Raw genomic sequence first — 20761 nt, forward strand, 5'->3', positions numbered from 1 at the left:
TTAAAAAAAAAAAAAATAATTACATTTATATTTTATTACTAATCCACCCGTGTAAAACTACTACAAAAATTATAATATTATATTGTTATATTCTTTTGTAAGCTATCAACTTGATTTTATGAGCTTATAATTGTTATTTCCTTCAATTCGTGTTTAAAAATCCATTATTTTAAATGTATAGAACATTAATTATTTAAATACAAGCATGCATTCGTGCAAAGTTACATTAATTTAAATTAGTGTTCATATCAATTTATAAATAAAAATTAAATTGAAAATAATAAAATATTTTAAAACTTTACCTCAAATGACATATAATATGAATTTCCTCTATGTATTAAAATTAAAATTAGTTTTATTGAAATATTTTGGATTCAATGATTTTTTAAGAATTAATAATGTTTAAAAAATGGTTCAAAATTATAATTTTCATACAATACCTGCAGGTAAAAATAAAATTTAGTAAAATGTATAAAATATAATAATCATAATTACGAATGCAGTAATTAATATGTATAGAAAAATTAATGACATGTTAAACATGAATATTGGGTTTATTAACTACAATACAATATTAGATAATATGATAATTAAATCATTTATGAAATCAAAAATTTTATTTAATAATTATCGCAAAATAATTAAATTCATCATAAATTAAATAAACATGCCGAGATCTAAATTGTTAAATCCGCATACAATTTTCTTTATAAACCGTTAGCTGTGTTCATCATATTTGACGTAATATAATCCTGTATAATTGTATCTTCTTGATTAGCAGCTTCTTGTTCCATAGCCAATAAAATGTTTTGTTGTAGCATTTCATCATTCAGAACTTGATTTGTTGCTTCATTGTCGATTTGATATTCTTGTCTATTCGTAACATTAGGTCTTTTCTGGATCTTAGGTTTTTCGAGGCTTTTTACACCACTGCGACTTAGATTGGCAAATCTAGGTTTATCTTTCTGTAAAAACAATGTGAACTAAAGCAATGACTTATCAAAATATTATATTTGGAATACAGACTGGTTTCGCTAATTTAAAAGCATCATATGGTCGAGGACCATTTTGATAAATCTTTGGTTGATCTTTGGTTCCGTGTAAAGATAAAGTCATTTCAGTAATTATACCTTTGTTATATGGCTCGCCGGTCTATATCAAAAACGCATATCAATTAACCATTTGTATTGTTTTTTTTTTTTATTCAGTTAAAAACGTATATATACTGTATCATAAATATCAATGACAAAATTTCCTTTTGGAGATTCTCCCCAGAACGCAAGTATTGAAAAAGTCCATCTTTGTAATCCTTGAGTATTAAAGTCTTTTGGTCGATTTTCCAATACATGACATTCCGTTCCTGCAAATATATTATACATTTGTATAATAAATAAACATTTATATTGAATATTTTTTGTATAGCAATTTTTTTTTTTTTGAGCTCGATTAATGTATTGTTGTGTATATTAATTATATGCAGTGACATTAAAAATATTTTAAATATTATACACGAATATAAGACACATAATATGTAAATTGTCGTACGCGACAATAGAATCGGACACTCTAAACACGCTGGAATTTATATATTACCGTAAAAGCCTGATACCTATAATTTCAAGTATTTAAAAAAAATATAGATATTTACAATTTTTTTAAATTTTTCATGTAGTAAATTAAAACATAGTGTTAAAAACTTATGGCATTTAAAATATTAAAATAAAAATTAAATTATTGATAAAAAACTCACTTATTTCACATACGCTTATAAATAGTTTATTACCTAAAGGCGATTTCATTGCTATTTGAATATCTCCTCTTTTTGTATAAGACATTGTTAATACTAATTGTACATATTCTATGTATTTTATTTCTCCAGACAATCCTTCGCAACCATTCGAATACACAGTAATACGGGCGGCACGATTTCTTGTTACGGAAAAACCTCTAGACAAATAATATTTTTAAAAAAAGCTCATTATCATGAATGACAAATTATTTTTATAAATAGTATATTAACATAATTTTAAAGAGCTACATAAAGTTTTTTTTATATAAGTACAGTATTTTGAATATCAACTAAAATCAATATACAAATTAAACACATTAGGATATTTTCCATTGCTTGCGATACCTACTTAACCTTAGGTATACGTATACCACATGACAACATTTCAGGCACATTTTCCCATTTCATAGCTTCTTGGATTAACTTATAAGCATTCACTAGTCCGAATCCAAAGTCAACGGAATAAAAAAATCCAGCTTTATTTCTATTCCATCCATAGTTATCACTCAATGGTGCCACTTGAGATGTCCAAGCTAATAGATGCTGTACATCCCTCCATGTCAAGTTCGGACTTAAAATAATTACAAATTTATTTTAATTAATTAGATTTTAAATAATTTAAGTTTTTGATTTTTTCAATTACTTAGCTGATAGAGCTAACGCTATAATACCAGACACCAGTGGTGCAGCTGCAGACGTTCCTGTATGACTAGCAGTACATTTTCCTTTTACATCGGTAGTTAACTAGATTAAAAAAAAAAATATTTTATTTATATTATTTACATAAGGAAAAACCTCATTAAATAAATATTCGTTAAAATAAATTTTATATATTATGCAATTCGTTTTCGTACATAAAATTAAATTGACAATATAACTGTCTTAACTATATACCTACATATAAATTAATAATACTATATAAAAACATAATAGTAATAAATAAGTAATAAATAATACGTTATTTATTTATTATAAGGTACATTAATGACTAAATAACGCTTATTATTCCTCAAACAGTATAGAGAAACACATAAAATAATTTTTTTAAATAAAATACAGTGTAAAATTCATTGCATAACTTTACAATTTGTAAAGTAATAACCACTATATTATATTATTAAATGAACTATTCTGTAAATGATTTAACTGTTATATTTTTTTTTTTGCATTTCAACTGTCATAATATATTTTTATATTTTATAATATAAGTACTGCAATATTTTATTGTAAAGTATTACATTATTTGTGAACTTGAGGCAAGAAAAATTATTCGTTGATGACAATTACAATGATTTAAGTCTCAAGTTTCGAATTAAATCTATTTGTTTTTTGAAGAGATAATACTCGTAAACTTTTAAAATCTTTTCTAATTATATTTTAACTAAAGCTAAAATAGATGATACTATTAGTTACATGATTGCTGTAATCCTATTGAATCCAAATCTATAACAGATTCTTTATATGGTTAACAAAAATCCAATATTGAGATGCATATATATTTTATACTTACTACGTTCTTTTCTTGACCAGAACCACTATATGCTGTAGCCATGATTGAAGCACATCTTTCGGAATAATGTGCAACGTGACCACTATCGTCGCAACTAGCAATAACTATTGTGTATATAGAATTTACATAACCATCACAAGCACAATTGTCACCTTCTGTCTTTCCATTACCAGCAGCAAACACATAAATAGCTCCTTTTCCATCCCGGCCCTAAAACCATGTAAGTTAATTAAGTTTTATGTTAAAAACAAATTATTTAAATCGTAATTATTTATTATTAATATAATTTATATGTTAACAATATTACCTAATGAAATACATATACTGATTAACCAATCAATAATCAGTAAGATTATAATAATAATAACGCTATTATTACAAAGAAAGTATACATTAATAAAATTAAATACTCTGAAATAAAAAAAATAAAAAAATAAACTTTATTTTAAAATAATTTACTTGATGTATGCCTTTTGAAAGCGACCTTTTGACAAAATCTGTTAAGTGTTCCATAAATGTCCCAGTATCCGCAGGACCCCATGAATTACTATAAATGCATACATACTTAAGAGCATGTTTTAATACTTTAGCTTCTCTAGTGTCTGTCGATCCATCATCTAAGAACTTAATACCTAAAATAAATTAAAATTGAAATGAAACAGACTTTCAAATTTCATAAATTTATCAAACATCGAGTTTACCTCCAAGACTAGCTCCATAAGCTGTTCCAATACCACATATATTATTATTTGGCTGCATAATTATTTCTCCGGCACATCTAGTTCCATGAGAGCTATATCCTCCATTTCCATCTCTATTGGGCATAATGTTGTTATCGTTAGAAATATAATTCCAACTTAAGTCAGGATTCTGAAATTAATATTTTAAACCATTTAAATATAATTATTAATTATACATTATATTATATTAAGAATTATAGATTAATACCAAAAATTAAAAAATGACATAATAAAATGTAATAATATTTAATTTACTTAACAACCGTCATGTAAAAAAAAAAAAAAAATACTACATTTTACTGTAATCATATTTATACAATATTGTACAAAAAAAAAAAAAAAAAAATTGCTTAAATTATTAAAATAAATTATGTTTTAAAATAACTACAACGAATTATACAATTATACAAAAATAAGAAAAAATCAAACAAATTAATTAATGTAAAATTAAGTTATACTTGATATGTTTTCTAATAGTCACTATAACTCCATTACTAATTAAATTACAAACATGAAACAAGAGACATTTTCTTTCAAAATGAAACCCTATTTTAACACACATGACGTGTATTTAATATTAACTTCTATTACTAATAATTTTATCAGTAGTATAATTGAAAGATGAATTATACATTTATACGCATAGAGGCTAAATAACACAATATATTGTTTTGTTTTTAATAACACAATATTATACTAAGTTATCTATTTTTTTTATATATATATATTTATAATTTAAAATACACTTAAATTTTATACCCTAATGACTACAATGTATTATGTTATGTGTATAATATGCTTATATTATGAATGTGAATTTTATGTTATTTACATAATGTCCATTTGAATAGTAGATAATAACAACATATTTTAATTAGGTCAAACATTGATTTATATACTTAAGATTTATTTATAAATAGACCGTCCGATAACAGTTAAACGATCATATGTGCATAATAGATTTAATTAAATGCGTTTTTATTTTATATGATCATACACAAACAATCGAGGTAATTGTTTTTGATATTATTGTAAAGGTACATAAATATGTGTAATTTCAACAAAAGAATATACCCTGCTTAAACATCAATCTATTCAGATATAGTAACTTCAACCCAATTAAAAATTCTAAATTATAAAAATTATAACATAGAATAATGTAATAGGAAATGCATTTTTGATCAATGAACAATCAACATCAAAAAAAAAAAAACACAATTTTTTTAAATTTTGATATGATATAATCGTATAATAAAAGAAACCAAAAATAATGTATGGGACATACAGCATATATACATATCTATCTGCTTATAGCATGCAACAGGATTAGAAAAAATAAATCGGCGTATAATAAATTACTAAAGCCATGGCAGTTAATTTATAGTATTTATAGTAACTTCACTATCATTTTTGTGAATCGATATTTAAAAACATTTATTTAAATAAAAATGCAAATTTTAAATTAAAAAGTTCGTAACTCACAAATTTTGGTAATATTTCTGGATGTGTCCATTCTAATCCATCATCTGGTACTGTAATATTTACACCATTTCCTGTAATTCCAAGTTCATAAAACACTGGAACTATATTCATATCAAGTACCGGATCCTTTTCGCTAGTTCGAAAATCTTGCTGAAAATGTGTTATGCCGTATAAAAATAAAATGTAAATGGTAAAATAATATGTTACAGAAGTGAAGAATTCTAGGTCATGTAAACCTATGAGGGTCAAATATAAGTTCTGACTAAACGTGTTTAATAAATAAAAATATACATAAAATATTTATACAAATGATAAGAATACCATCTTGGCCATTCGACAATCTTTTTATTAAATCCAACGACCGTTTTGCCTTATTTTTCTTTCAATACACACAGTCTTAATAAAATCGTATATTCTCTTTTATATACTATAATTTTTACGATGTATACCTACACTTTTCTATCATTTAATTTTTGATAATATATGTTAGGTATATCAAATATAAGTGATTTTCCGACAATAAAAATTAACTAAACAATCTCTAATTTATACTATTTATTTTATAACTAAAATAATTAAATTCTACGTTCCCTGATATCCTATGATAAATTTAATACATATAAGTACCACAATGTAGAAAACGCATTCCAATTTCCAGTATATAATGAGGAAGAGTAAAGTACAACAATATTGCATATAATTATGAGTAGACAGCATGGTATATCCTAAACTCATTGATATGCGTCAATGATTTATACACTCATTATAAAACACATATTATACAAGGATAGTGCAACTTTTCAGGCGCAAGCAACCATGAAGTAATAATAATCAGATAGTTGCGGTTGTGCGTAATTATAGTATGGATTGGGTGTAAGAGGAACATTATCCGGACATCATAAGATAATAGGATTATCGCACGCACCGTAGGTATCTCTTAACCAGAAGAGAATGAAGAGATATGACTAAAAATAGTGGACAGAGAACTATATACAGGAGATCTCGAGATAAGACTTTTTCAGACGTGATTTACAATAGTTAGAGCTACCTAACCTCACGCCAGTCTACGTTAGAATTTGATCATTTGAACTTAGAAACATTTTTGATTAAAAAAACATTAAGAAGAATTAACGATTATTTATTTCAATGCGACTGCTACACAGCTTCATAATTAGGTAATTTTATTTCTTTCCAGTAGATTACCACTTATATCTGCAATTCCATCTATATTTACTATTTAGATAACTATAATTTGAGAGTTTATGTTTTAATATTGATTTTATAATATTAATATTTTATAAATTAAAAATCAATAGTTAGCCAGTTCACTATATTATCTAACAATAAGCAATCAAACAATGCTAACCAAAATAAAAAAACGATAATCAGCAGTATAATACTAAAGTATAGGAGTAACCAACTATTTTTTATGGAGGTCCGTTTTGAAACTTATCAAACTTTTTGCGATCCTAAACACGTCTTTAATAACTTTTAAACACGTCAACAAACACATTTTTTTTTTTAATTTGTATTATATTGATTTATTAATTATAATGATAATTGAAAAAATAGACAATTATTCAAGAAAATTTGTCGTTTTTTAATTTAAAAAATTACATTTTTTAGTTCTTACAAGCTCTTTAATGTTTGGTGTGAAGTTGGTGCAACTCGGTTAGATGATTATTTGTTAACTAAGATTTGTAATTGTATTTTATAAAGTTCATCATTTAAGAAAATGCGACTTAACAGACATTTTGAATCAATTATCATACATAGTTTTGTAACTAGACTTTTTAGTTCTAAATATGTATTTGAACAAACGTATTTCATCCAAAATTAAAATGTAAAAAAAAAAATGTTCAAAATTTGTTGAAATCAGAAAATTTAAGAAGATTTAAACTTCTATATAAAATTAATGAACTGACTGACGTCAATACCTCCATTATCATCAAAAACGATCTTTAAGTTAGGAACGTGCAAACGTTCGTTTTCAACATCATCACAAAAGAGATCCATTTTTCTTGAAAAAAATTTAATTTCTGAAAGTAGATGACACACTAATTTTCCTTTACTTTATAATTTGAAATTTAAATCGTTGATATGTTTAAATATATCAGTTAAAAAAGTGATAGATATACAGATTATTTTCAATTTCTTAAATAATTTTTTTGTCATAATATTTTATAATATGACACATTTATAATTTTTACATTATAAAAATTTAAAAATTACTCCAGATAAGGGTCCATAAAAGTAGTGTTCGAGGTCCGAATCCGAACTACGGTCTACTAGTTGGTAACTAGTTAGTATATTGTATATGCTATATATAGTTAGTAAGACAGAAATAAATTATTATTTTCGGTAGAATACCCTTAAATTCTTTTATCACTAATTAAATGTGTTTAAACGCTATATTATTTATATTTTTTAAATAACAAGTAAATAATTATTATACTAGACACAATAATTATTTAATGTGGTTTAACTGAGTAATTATCTTAAATCATAATCTTATAATATTAACATTTTGAAAAAAAAATATTTGTTGTCAAAAGCTTTTTGAGTCGGTCATGCATAACGATTAGATTAAAAACACTTAGCAATAAACTACTCATTTAAAGTATTGTGCATTGATATATACATTTCATTGCATAAATTAGTCACCTACCTAGTTGATCATATTATAATATAACATAATTAGCGGTTAAGATCGATTTAGATAACGAGTTATAATTTGTTATATATTTATTATATATCGTATAGTAATATTGGTTTTAGTTAATCAAATAATTCTCTTGTTATTTTCAGTTTATCTAGTAATGGTCTACAGAAATATGCAATTTTTTAAGATTCAACTTTTCTTTTTAAACATTAAAATTACTATTCATACTTACAAAGTACCACATATCAGTCCAGAATTCATCATTAAACGCATTTTGATAGTTACTTTCTATCTTAACGTCCCTAAAAGTCGGTTTTCTATCATAAACTAAGCTTTTACTTCTTGGTACAGCAAACCGTGGAACTACATGTCTAGGTTGAACTATACTGCGGTAAGATCTTGCTTTCACAGCTTCTTGACTTGCTATTGTTACCTTTAAATAACAGTTAAAATATTTAGTACATTGATACCATAAAATATTAATAACAAACATATAATAATAATATAATATGTATTTTAATATTTATTCGAATCATGGGTCGTGTTGTCAAATATTCAAATATATACATACTTATATTTGAACATACTTTTTAGTTTTTTAAATACTGTAAATATTTTTAATTTTGTTTAGTGGTGATACTGTAACTAAAAAGGTCCATTGCTCCAAATTTTAGTTAATAATAATAATATTCGAAAACTTAAGCTATGTTTAAAACTCACCATCTCGTATTGAGTTAAATATATTCAATCTTAGGTTGTTACTAACATTATGATACCTTTGTATTGAAAATAAAGAACACTATCGATATAACGAATGGTAAGATAGTCAAAATATACTAAAAAATGTTTTATTAACAATTTTTATTTTTAAACTGGCTTAACCGACATCGCGAAATACTTTAAGACTCAGTATAATAGAATATAACATGATTAATATTTATAAATGATGAAATTAAAATAATTAAACCTTGATACAATATTATTCACCAAAACCAAAAATAAATATTTATCGCAATTCAAAAGTTACAATAAGCAGTTGCTAACAGAAAGTTAATGTATATTTGAAATAACTTCATGATCTATTATTAATATTATTATTATTATTTTGTCAGATGTACTTTTAATAATGTCTTTAACAACGGGTATTTTGTATAGAAACATTATTACAAATGACAAAATTCATTACATAAATTATTTGAAAAGTAAAAAGTTTTTACATGTAATATCCTAGATATTATAATATAAGAGATTTATTTATGAGTAACATAAAATAACTAAGACATAGACAGATATTAAAAAAATAAGATTACCGATTAACCTACTTTTTTTTATTATTTCTATAAATGTTAAAAAAACAATCATAAATTATAATATATCGAATATAAATTAAATAATATACCTACTTAAGTATATCTTAATTATTGAATTTCAATTAATATACTTTTAAAAAGTATTTTCATAAAGTACCTATAACCTAATAATAAAATTTAAATTTAAATTTCCTTAAATAAAAATAAAAGCGTAACAATTTTATTTCAATCAAAACTTAATACCAAGAGAAAGAAAGATTTACTTGTACAATTTTAATCATAACTTATTAAAAGCTAATTATTGGTAAATATCATATTGCGAAATTTTCGTTGATTAATTACTTAATTAAATTAACATAATAATTTTGTTTTTGTATTATTTTACTTGACGAAATATTACATCAAAATAATGTAAATAAGATCAAGTTATTATAAAATGTATAAAAAATCTCATATCAAAAATTATTTACTGAACAATTTATAAATAAATCTCAAATACAAGTGTAAATTAATTCTTTATCAAATATCAACAACTCTTATTAAAGTAGAATAATTTAATTATTTTTCGTTACTTCAATTATCAAAAACCTCTATCTACATAATATATAATAAATATAAAACATATATTTATTTAAATTAAAATTTATAACTCTTTCTCAAAATATATCATTGCAGCACTTAATCCAATATTTAAACTTTAAGCTGAACGTGAATCCATTATCATGTAGTAAAATAACTTTATAGGTATTTACTTAAAATATTTTTTATATACTAAAATTATTTGTATAAAAATTAACAATTTCTAGTTAAATAACAGGTACTTACGAATTCATGGTTATTTAATTTATTCGTTATATCCTCATTATTATTGAATGATTTAAGCGGAAGTTCGGTTTTAGTCATACGATGAAAACCATCATTACCAATATCCTACAATAATATTAAAATTAAAATCATCAACAAATATTATTTTTATTTTTTTAACATTATCGACATAATTAATTATATTTATTTATCTTATTTCTCAATTAAAAATTATGAAAAGGAACAGTACAAACTTTATTACCGGCCGTTTTAATATTGTTATGTATCACATATCAATAAATAGAACCAATAGACAATAATATGAAGTTATTTATTTTAACTCCGTTTTACACAACATTATGTCAAAATTTAGGAAGGTAACAATGTCGTCTGATGATTTGAAGAAACCCTGAACTATATTTAAAATACCTGTGTTTAAACGTATTCAAATGTTCGTGAAACTTTTGGTGCAACCTTAAAACTTTTGGTGACAAGTATTTCAAAAGAACTAATTGAATTTTCAATAATTTAATTCCTCTCAATGTACAATCTTTATGCAATTGATTGAATTCTATTATTTGGAAATTAAACATACCTACAGGGTGTTAATTTTTTTTTTAATTCTGAAATAAAAAAAAAATTATCCATCATTTCTTATTATACTTAAATAATTGATTAAATAATTGTTGTATTCAAATATAATATATTTTAAGAACATTTTATCTATTCAAAGAATAATTAACTCATTTATTTATTTTAAGGATGTACCCAATTACAAATTATTTTAATTTAATATATTTCAATAATAATAAGAAAAGGATTTTAATGATTTTTTTTTATAAATGCGTTAGTATAAGTATAAAGCAAGCAGGTATAAAATGATGAGGATATAAAAAATATTCAAGTAAATTTAGGATAAACATATTTTTTAAAATTATAATGATCTATAAAAACGATAGAATCTATATTTTGTAAGTTAACTTACAAAATGATTAAAATACAGAAGAGTATGTAGTGTAATTAAGAGGAGCTAAAGCAATGTAAAATGTGCTCCTTGATCAAGTTACTAGCAAAAAAATATGAAAAAATAATCATTCAAGGAATTCAGAACGCTTAATTAGGCCAAAAAGTACTTAATGGAAAAAAACAAAACCAATGTTTATCTCCTAGTTTTTAAAATATTAAAATTCAAATTATTAATATACTAGGTTAATATATTAATAATATTTTTTTTATTGGGTGTTGATATTTTAATACCACCCGTGCCAATTACCGACACGTTATAATATTATTTAACACACACGGCTTATTAAGAAAAATAATAAGAAATTAAAACAAAATTGTTTTAAAATAAAAATGCCTTAAATGTCTAATTATTGTTTAAATTAAAATATCATCACTAAAATAAATAGTGCCTAATTATTAAAACTGAAAATAAATATTTCATAAAAAATTCATATAGGTAATCATCAAAATAATGATGATTATTATAATTAGCATTAACAAGTATCTAATTGTTTAATTAAAAAAATACCTAGTGTATAAATTTATGATAATTTATTCATTTTAAAAATAAATTTCCTTTTAGTATACTAATAAATTACCCTTTTTCTTAGTGAATTACGAATATTAAGATTTTTGTATACTGCAAAAACCCACATGATTAAATTTGTTCGGAAATAATCAAAATGTGTTAAAATAGTTAAAACACTTTAAAAATATATTTTAATTAAAAATCGTTAACTACATACAATGAACAGAAGTCTAAAAAATAAAAATTGATATACGTCATAAGCATTAAACAAATATATTTTTTATGTTTTGTTGACTTATCTTATGCTCAACGGAGCTTAGTCAGAAGATTTATTTTTCAACAACGCGGTAGAATAAATAAATTCGCCTTTTCCTTATCATTTTTACTCATATATAATAATAAGGGATTAACCCCGTATCCTTGCGCATAAGAAACTAATATTGTTTTATTACCTCGCATATACGTATTAGCCGTACTGTATAGAATATAATATAAAGATCCAGTCGTATTTTTCTTCAAACATACCTACCGTATACTATACGAAATACTCTTCTACCCACATCCTGCAAACACTTTTAAACTTATATAACTATTTGTATACTAAATGAAAATTAATAGTTTGACTTAAAACATTCTATTATTTATATAAATTGACTATCTTAAAAACTTTTGGATTACAATTTTACCTATATTACATTTTTAAGAAGCACGTTGTCATAGATCTAGAATTGTATTTGAGGAAGAAAATTAAGTAGTACTTATGTTATACATTTAGTCTGCCGTTTCGTTAATAAAAATTATTCGGTTAGAAATTAAAACGCTATATGTCTCTCATAGAAGAGTTATAACTTATAATATAGTATAATATCAATAGAGAAAATCCGCCAGTGTGAAAATTAAACACACGTTGACGAACAAAATATGATTACATTATGTTGGCGGTGGAATAGTAGGCTACATAATTTTACTATGATGATGATTTTAATAATGGACACGATACACGACATATTACATTATTACATTTATATTCTACTACTGATACAAGGATTAGATTTCCTACGGATTTATGTTGTTATCATAATATATTATACGTGTCGTTGTAATTTTCTTAATAAACGCCTCAACAGAATAATAATAACGAATCAGTGTTTCGTATTATTACTATTATTTTAATTTGATAGCGACGATACGTGTAATTGTGCAAAAAATATTCCATTGTTCAAAGCTTTCCGACGTTATACGGTAGTATCATATGTGATTTATCACAATTGAAAATACAATTTTTATAAATGTGCATTGATTGGTCGTAAAAAAAAATTATTAAGATCTTCGTTGTACAGTCAATCAATTGTTTACCTCCTTATCGAAATGTAAAATTTAAAAATCATCGATCTATAATATAAAATATAAGCACATATAATTCATTCATTCTATATAATGTGGAAAAAAATATTCACATATTAGGTTTTGCAAACCTGCATAGATACGTGGAAAAAAAAATTACTTAGCATAATATAAAAAAGTATATTTCGAGTGTACAAAAATGAAATTATTTATTAATTTTAAACACGATATTGTAAATACGTAATATAATATGATTTATAATGCTTTTTGATATAGAATGGAATAATGGATGATAAAACGAGACCTGGTTATAATTTGGTAACCGCTAAAATTCGGGGCTTTTGGGGTTTTCCTTCGGAATCCCTGCACCAGGGCTGAATCAACCCAGCGCATGTCTTTAGAAAAGCTCGACGTCGAAAAATAACATTTGGAAAAACAACGTTGCGGTGACATGCGCTCCCGGTGTGAAAAGCTGTGGCGTCCTGACAGGAAAGGCAGCCCGAGGGTTGCCGAGCTAGCGCCCACCCTAGTGTCAACGGGAGTACCGTTTATTCATGTAGTCCTGGTACGCGTGTCCTCGGCTGGGGTCGAGGTCACAAGGCCATACTTGATAGACGCATGCGCCCCACAACAAAAGCAGCAGCAGCACCGGTGAGGTACGGGTAGAGGCGTACACGGTGGATGTGATGGTTATAATGGTGGTGAGGGTAGAAGTGTACACAGTGGAAGTGATGGTGGTGAGGGTAGAAGTGTACACAGTGGAAGTGATGGTGGTGGTGGATGTGGCGGCAGTGACGGCGCTCATCGACCGTGATGTGCGTGTTTTGTACCATTATATAATACACCACAGTCATCTTCTATTATTATTATTATCAATACTAATATTATTATACGACCTCTATGCACAGGCCTAGTTTGGGCGATCGTATATATTCACATGCCGATAATGTGTTAGAGATACAACAAATTTTTATCCATATTTTAATAGTCCGTCCCAGGTTTAGAAAAGAAAACTATGTTCTTTCATATTTTGTTTGAAAAAAAAATTGTTTTAGTTTTTAATAAAAACCCAAAAAATAGAATGATACAACAAATTTTAAATTTTTTTATGAAAACAAGAAATATGATTAAAGAAAATTCAAATTGAAACGTTTATCGTTTAATAAGCTCTAGAAAAAAATTATCAACATTTTTTTTTGTTTGGAAGAGAGATTTAAAATAAAAGCATTATGAATTCAACCGTAAACTAACTAATTTGTTCATTCCCCTCTAACTTCGAGTTCTCAACTGTTATTGTATTATAACACGTTGACTTTTGAATTCATGAATATTTTAATAATATCATCACGAAACAATCAATTGATTGTTTTAATTATTAATATTATTATATCGTCATCAGTATAGCATTATGGCTTCTAATTTAAAAATATAGTTACTTAATCATAATTTTTACATACGTATCTTGCTTGTAGTCTTAAATATGGCAAGAAGGGGAGAAAGACTTTGGATTTCCGTCCAAAAAATGTCTTAGCCCCCTTTAAATTTAAATTAAGCTAGTTCTTGGAAAAAAATCTTTGCCGTGCGTTCAAAGTACATAATAATTAATAATCATATAAATTATTTATATATTATAATAAAAATAATACATCAATATTTTAGATGTAAATGATTTGAGTTACTACAGTTTTTATAGAAACAATAGAAACAATGCAGATAGATTTAGATTTTGAAAGGAATAATAAATGGATTAATTTTACATTAATGTGATGTGTCTATATTTTTTTTTCTTATGTATATCTATCATCACTTATGGGACAGTAAAAACTAAAAATTCTTTGGGAATGGTTTCTGGAAGTGATTTAGATCTAGTTAGTTCTTTGAAGAAAGGGGATCAAAGCAAAAATTCCCAGTATTTAAACTGTGATACTACAAACTTAGTAGAATGTGAAATACTATTAGTGAGAAACTTCTGTGACTAATTGATTTGAAAATTCTCATTGTTATTATTATTATTATTATTATTATTATTATTTGTATTGAATACATTTAATTTATTTCATCTGAAATTAAATATAAAATAAGATAATTAGATAAAATAAAGTGTTAACTACTGACACATAAGTAAAATAAATAAAATTTTCTACTAATAGAAACGTATTTTAAGTGTCTTCATCATTTTTTTAATATACTTCTTACTTTCACTGATTATTATATGATATGATTTATTATTAATTCATGAATTATTAAACACTAAACTCGGATGATTTTTATTATACTTTGGATAGCACGGCTAATATATAACAGTACAAAATATACCGTAAATAATTATTTTTCTAATTCTATGTATATTTCAAAAAATATTTTTTACTTGAAATAAAACAAAACAAAATAACTATAATTTTAAAAAAAATAAAAAAAACGAACTTTATACTTTATATTTTTAATAATTATCAAACTATTTCTATTATCTTCACTGAAAATTCCGAATTAGACATTAAATCGACAGTATTAATTATTTATCTATTAGGTATGAATATTTTTTAGTTTAATTCTGTAACTAAACATAAAGTTTCCATTCTTTATTTAAACCCTAAATATATGATTTATAAAACATACTTAAATATAATAATTTCATAGTATCCCACATTAGTTTAAAATATTTCTCAAAAGTACCAAAACCTAAAAAAATACTAACATCAATTTTACCTTAGATTTTCTTTAATACGAGTATTCATAAAAAACAAAACTAACCTAATATTTTTCAAAAAATATATTAACATCTATCACTCATTATAATATATTATAAGTTTTGCTTGTCATTTATTAATAAATAAAAATATAAACCCAACTACCTTATGAATACAAATGTTAATTATTAAAATGAAAATATACAATAATCTCCATGTTAATTTTATTTTATTATGGTGACCGCATGTAGTGCAAATAAGTACCAAAAAAGAAAATCTTGTTGTTATGCTTTAAGGACATTAAAACAACATTTAAAAATTAAAATCTAATAAGTAGTCGAGTCCTTTCCTTCATCGTGTTTCTGTCTTTTATAGTATTCTAATCTTTCAAAATATATGAAGCTATATATTTTTTTTTTAGCATACTTATTATTTGTTGCGTCAATTTCGAGTAATAATTAATTTAGTTAATATTATTTATTAAATCGTTTATATCATAATTGATAAGAGTTAATATTTTTGTAATAATGTCCGTATTTTTTTAGGATTATATATATATATTACGTGTATCTAAACAAAACAAAACGAATAAGGAAATTCTTACACACATTTAAAAATACCCTCTAAATGAAATGATAACTGCAGTAACATGTACGTACACTTAAAAGATATTTTACCACTAATAAAATTAATAACAGCAATAGAAATCTTCTATATGTTTGATATAGTCTATTACTTTATCTCTCACTATTCACAATTATAATTGTGAAACGAGCGAAAAAGATAACTGACCGGTCTCTCTGAAAAATGAGTAGTCAAGTGAATTTATTTATTGAAAAATATTGTTTGTTATCTTCCAGCCTTTTTAAAAATATATTTTAAGAAAAAAATTTTTTTTCAATCAATTAATATTATAAATACTTCCTTAATACACCTCAATTACTACTTTATACATATTATTGTTGACAAAGTATCATTAAATTAAAATATCTAATATAATAAAAAAAAGTATAAAAATTAATACGTATAATATACTTATAACCTATAAAAGTATAACCTATTTACAACAATCCAAGTAGTAATGGTTAAATAAATTTTCAATTGTGGTCGATTTAATAAGGAAAAAATATATAACCTATGTATTTAAAACAAAAATAAAATGACAAAATTATCAAAATAAAAATATTGAATTTATAGACCTTTTTAATAATACCTACCAAGTGAACAATTTATAAAAATATACCAATTTTCTAAAGTTTTAAAACAAAATTACACAACCCTGCAAAATTCTCATACTATTTCAGAATTAATTAAGTATTATAACTAAATAACTGCCAATTATTATAGAGTATTTAAAATTTAGTTTCAAAACCATGGCATTTTGGAAAACTATTTATTATTTTTTGGAAAGCCATTAATAATAACTATTTATCAGGTTAAACATTAAAACAAACAGCTAACAAGTATGGAAAACCACATAACTACGAGTATGTAAACTTTCTAGGTCCTATATAAGTGGTTTATAAATGAAAAATAAAATGATGTGACATACATTAACTAACACTTAATATAATTTCGCATTTTCATGTTATTTCATTTATTTTACTAAAATAGTAAAACATATGCAAAAAATAAATATAATTATTAAAATATATTGAACACTATTTTGAATGTAGTAATAATAACTATAGATAATTAATAATACAAGAAAATAGTAGAAGATTTAATTTAATTTAATAAAATTGTATAAAATCATCACATACAATCACAATAAATAAGTAATTCTGTGGAATTAAATTTTTCCAAAATATAATTATAATTTTAAAAACAGCATGATTCAAAATACTGCCAGTACTATTGAAAACAAATACTGGTTTGGATCTAGACTTTTTGAAAAAAAAATTACGCCTTTTCCGTGTTCACGATAGATATCTGTTGTCATAAACAATACACACTTTTATAAGTCTAAATAAATTTATGTATTCAGTTTATTCGAGTGCAGTATTCGTATTCTAAAGATCTAAGAGTTACACGATTCGACCATACCTAACTTATGATTTATTACTTTCCACTGTAGGCGTGCGTTCTACAGTGTTATAGATACGTAAGAATGTATCATCTTTTCAAAGAAGAGTCTTCATTTTCTGGGCCAACACTAGTTACAGAAACATGACACTCGTAAACGGAGTTTCAAGAGTCTTATAGTACCATAGCTCCCACCCACACAAAAAAAAAATTCTTCATGTCTAGATTTGATGAATATTATTATTTTATGAGATTTAAAAATGGAAACTATTTTTCTTAAAATAAATTAAATTTGTAATAAATAATCAAATAATTAATTTTTTTTTTTAATTTCTTTAATGATTATGTTTTAATACATAGGTATAAATGAGCTTTAACTACATTTTGAATTTCATTATATTAAACTCGTGATTTTTGATACCTGTAATTTCTACTAAGCTCGATTCGTTACTTTATTACAAATAGGTAATTGTAACTAAAACAATTGTATTTTATTTTAAACATCCATAAAACTATAAAATAGTCATTACGCCATTTCCGCAGTGTATATTTAATATACTTGTAGATGGTCAGTTTAAATCTACGTTACCAGTCCGTCGTATCTCATGTCGACATCTTGCGCCACTTTTCTAGCTACCATTTCACCCAAAGGTACGTGCGCCAACCATTCGTTGGTGAAGTATTTGACGTCTGAGCCAATTGAGGCCCGCGCCGATAAAATACACGCATTCAATACCAAGAAAAGTAGCGTACTTGACAGTATCATGTTCACAAATAACTGCAAGCAACAAATTAATTTTAAAATCTTAACTTTAATAGCCATAACAATTTAGATGTACATCTTCTATATAAATACCTTATAGAGTCCATACTCAATATGGGAGAATGCCTAACTCTTTTAACTCCCCCGAAATTTGTATAACATATAACATGGTTTATATTATCACATAATCGTTTTTTATGTAATAATTAGACATATTTAATTAATATCATGTGTTAAAAAAACTAACAACGACAAATGAGTTATGCTGAACGCAAATTTCCTATGGTATGTAGGAATATCCTTACTATGTTATCACCTCTAATATCTAAATCATATCTAATTTATTCAAAAACCGTGCCAAATTTAATAAATCAATGTAAAATAAATGCAGATAAGTTTATAGAATTTGTAAATAATAATATAATAAGCAAAAAATCATTTCTGGTAAAAAAAAAAATAACTTGTTATTATTTATTAAATAGTGACACATTTTCGATTCAACTGGACGAAATCAGAAAGCCAACTTCCACATAAATATATTGTGCGTGAATCAGAGGAATAATCAAACTACAGCGCTCTGACTTAGAGTTTTACAATTTATACTTAATGTACATAGAATAGTACCTACAAAGTGTACGCATTCTAAAATATACCTTTTTACCCGACCGTACAAAGTGTCCGCGTTATGCAATTTAAACAATAAATCGAACTAAGTGACCATTTTCCCTTCACGGGACTTGCCTAATAATGAAAATGTGTCAATAAAATGTGATGTAAATAAAAATCGTGTAAGATTTAGAGAATTGTTTAAGGTAACCAAAGAAAAAAATTGAAATAGCGCTTTCGAGCCACAGACAATTAAATTGAGTACCAATATTTAGTAAATTAATGATATTTTAATTATTTAAAGAAATAACGATTAAAATAATATATTAGATAAAATATATAGATGCCATCGACTTAAAATCAAAGAGAAATCTCAAACTTCATTTTAACTCAAAACTTTTAAATCTAAAACTTTGTGATAGTGATATCTATGTATGAAACATAATTAGTAGTTTACTAACTGATGTAACATAAACTTAAATATTTTATTTTATTGCTGAAAGATTGAAAATTTCTGTGGTAGTTTACTTGTATATTTAATCGCATAATAATATTATATTATTCTAATTATAAAATTACAATTATTATTTTTTATACACATAATATATTTCCATTAGAATTATATCTAAAAGTATTTAAAATTGTTTTTACATCATGAAGCAGTTATTATTTATTAAAAAAATTATGTACATTCTAAGTATGTTAAATTAAAATACGTTTTGCATTTAAATTGATATTTAATAATGTTTTACGAATAACATTAAATTCCGTGAAACTGCTTTCGTTTTAAGATGTAATATTCTACAATAAAATGTAACAACATTAGTAATTGTTAGTTTGTATAATATTAAGAAAAATGTACGCATAACTAACCTTTTGAGCTCTTGGTTTGCAGATAGCAGTAATTTCATGCAAAATTATGTGAATTATTCTTATTTTAACATTGCATACAATAATCCTTGGTTATTAAACTACAACTGCGTTTACATTATTAGCAGGCTTATTTATAGGTATTTTATTAGTAGTTTATTATTATTACTATTATCATTTGCACACTTGTGTCTCGTATTTTTATTCAATTTTTCCCAATTGTTGTAAGGAGTCTACAAGTGCGTGCTTAATTCACATTAAGTTTCATGAAACACATTTGCTTCTTTTATATTAGATTGATATACCATGAATAATACATTTTGTTTCACTAATTGGTCCGTTATATTAGTCTCTATCACTTACACAAAAAATTATTCGCTAAACTTACTCATGTAAAATTTTATATATTATCATTTTTTAGAAATTTCGAAAAATATCAAAATAAATATACTATTTTTCTTTATAATATCGAGTAATATATAATTTACATGTTGTACGACTCTTTTTATGTTTATTTAATTATGTAGCCATATTTTACTAATACACATTAATTTTTATAAATGAAAATCATAGTATTGAAGTTACTAATGTAAGTATTAAAAAAAAAATCAATTAGATTAAAAAATAATTACTAT

At 24.4% G+C, this 20761-nt stretch overlaps 1 protein-coding gene across 1 annotated transcript; it reads right to left on the reverse strand.

The window, feature by feature from the left end:
• Positions 1 to 620: 620 nt before the first annotated feature.
• LOC112592605 (neuroendocrine convertase 1-like) lies at positions 621 to 20232 on the reverse strand. The gene is made up of 14 exons (XM_025336716.1): positions 20130 to 20232; positions 18477 to 18665; positions 10319 to 10423; positions 8416 to 8616; positions 5522 to 5671; positions 4001 to 4169; positions 3759 to 3931; positions 3300 to 3509; positions 2433 to 2533; positions 2139 to 2360; positions 1784 to 1947; positions 1227 to 1360; positions 1027 to 1152; positions 621 to 965 (listed from the first exon to the last, which is right to left on the reverse strand). The coding sequence occupies exons 2-14, from the start codon at positions 18651 to 18653 to the stop codon at positions 708 to 710; spliced, it is 2190 nt and encodes a 729-aa protein (XP_025192501.1). The 5' UTR covers positions 18654 to 18665; positions 20130 to 20232; the 3' UTR covers positions 621 to 707.
• Between the last annotated feature and the right edge of the window lie 529 nt (positions 20233 to 20761).

This window comes from Melanaphis sacchari, unplaced genomic scaffold (genome assembly GCF_002803265.2).
Source record: "Melanaphis sacchari strain LSU unplaced genomic scaffold, SCAv2.0 Contig182_pilon_pilon, whole genome shotgun sequence".
Lineage (NCBI taxonomy): Eukaryota > Metazoa > Arthropoda > Insecta > Hemiptera > Aphididae > Melanaphis > Melanaphis sacchari.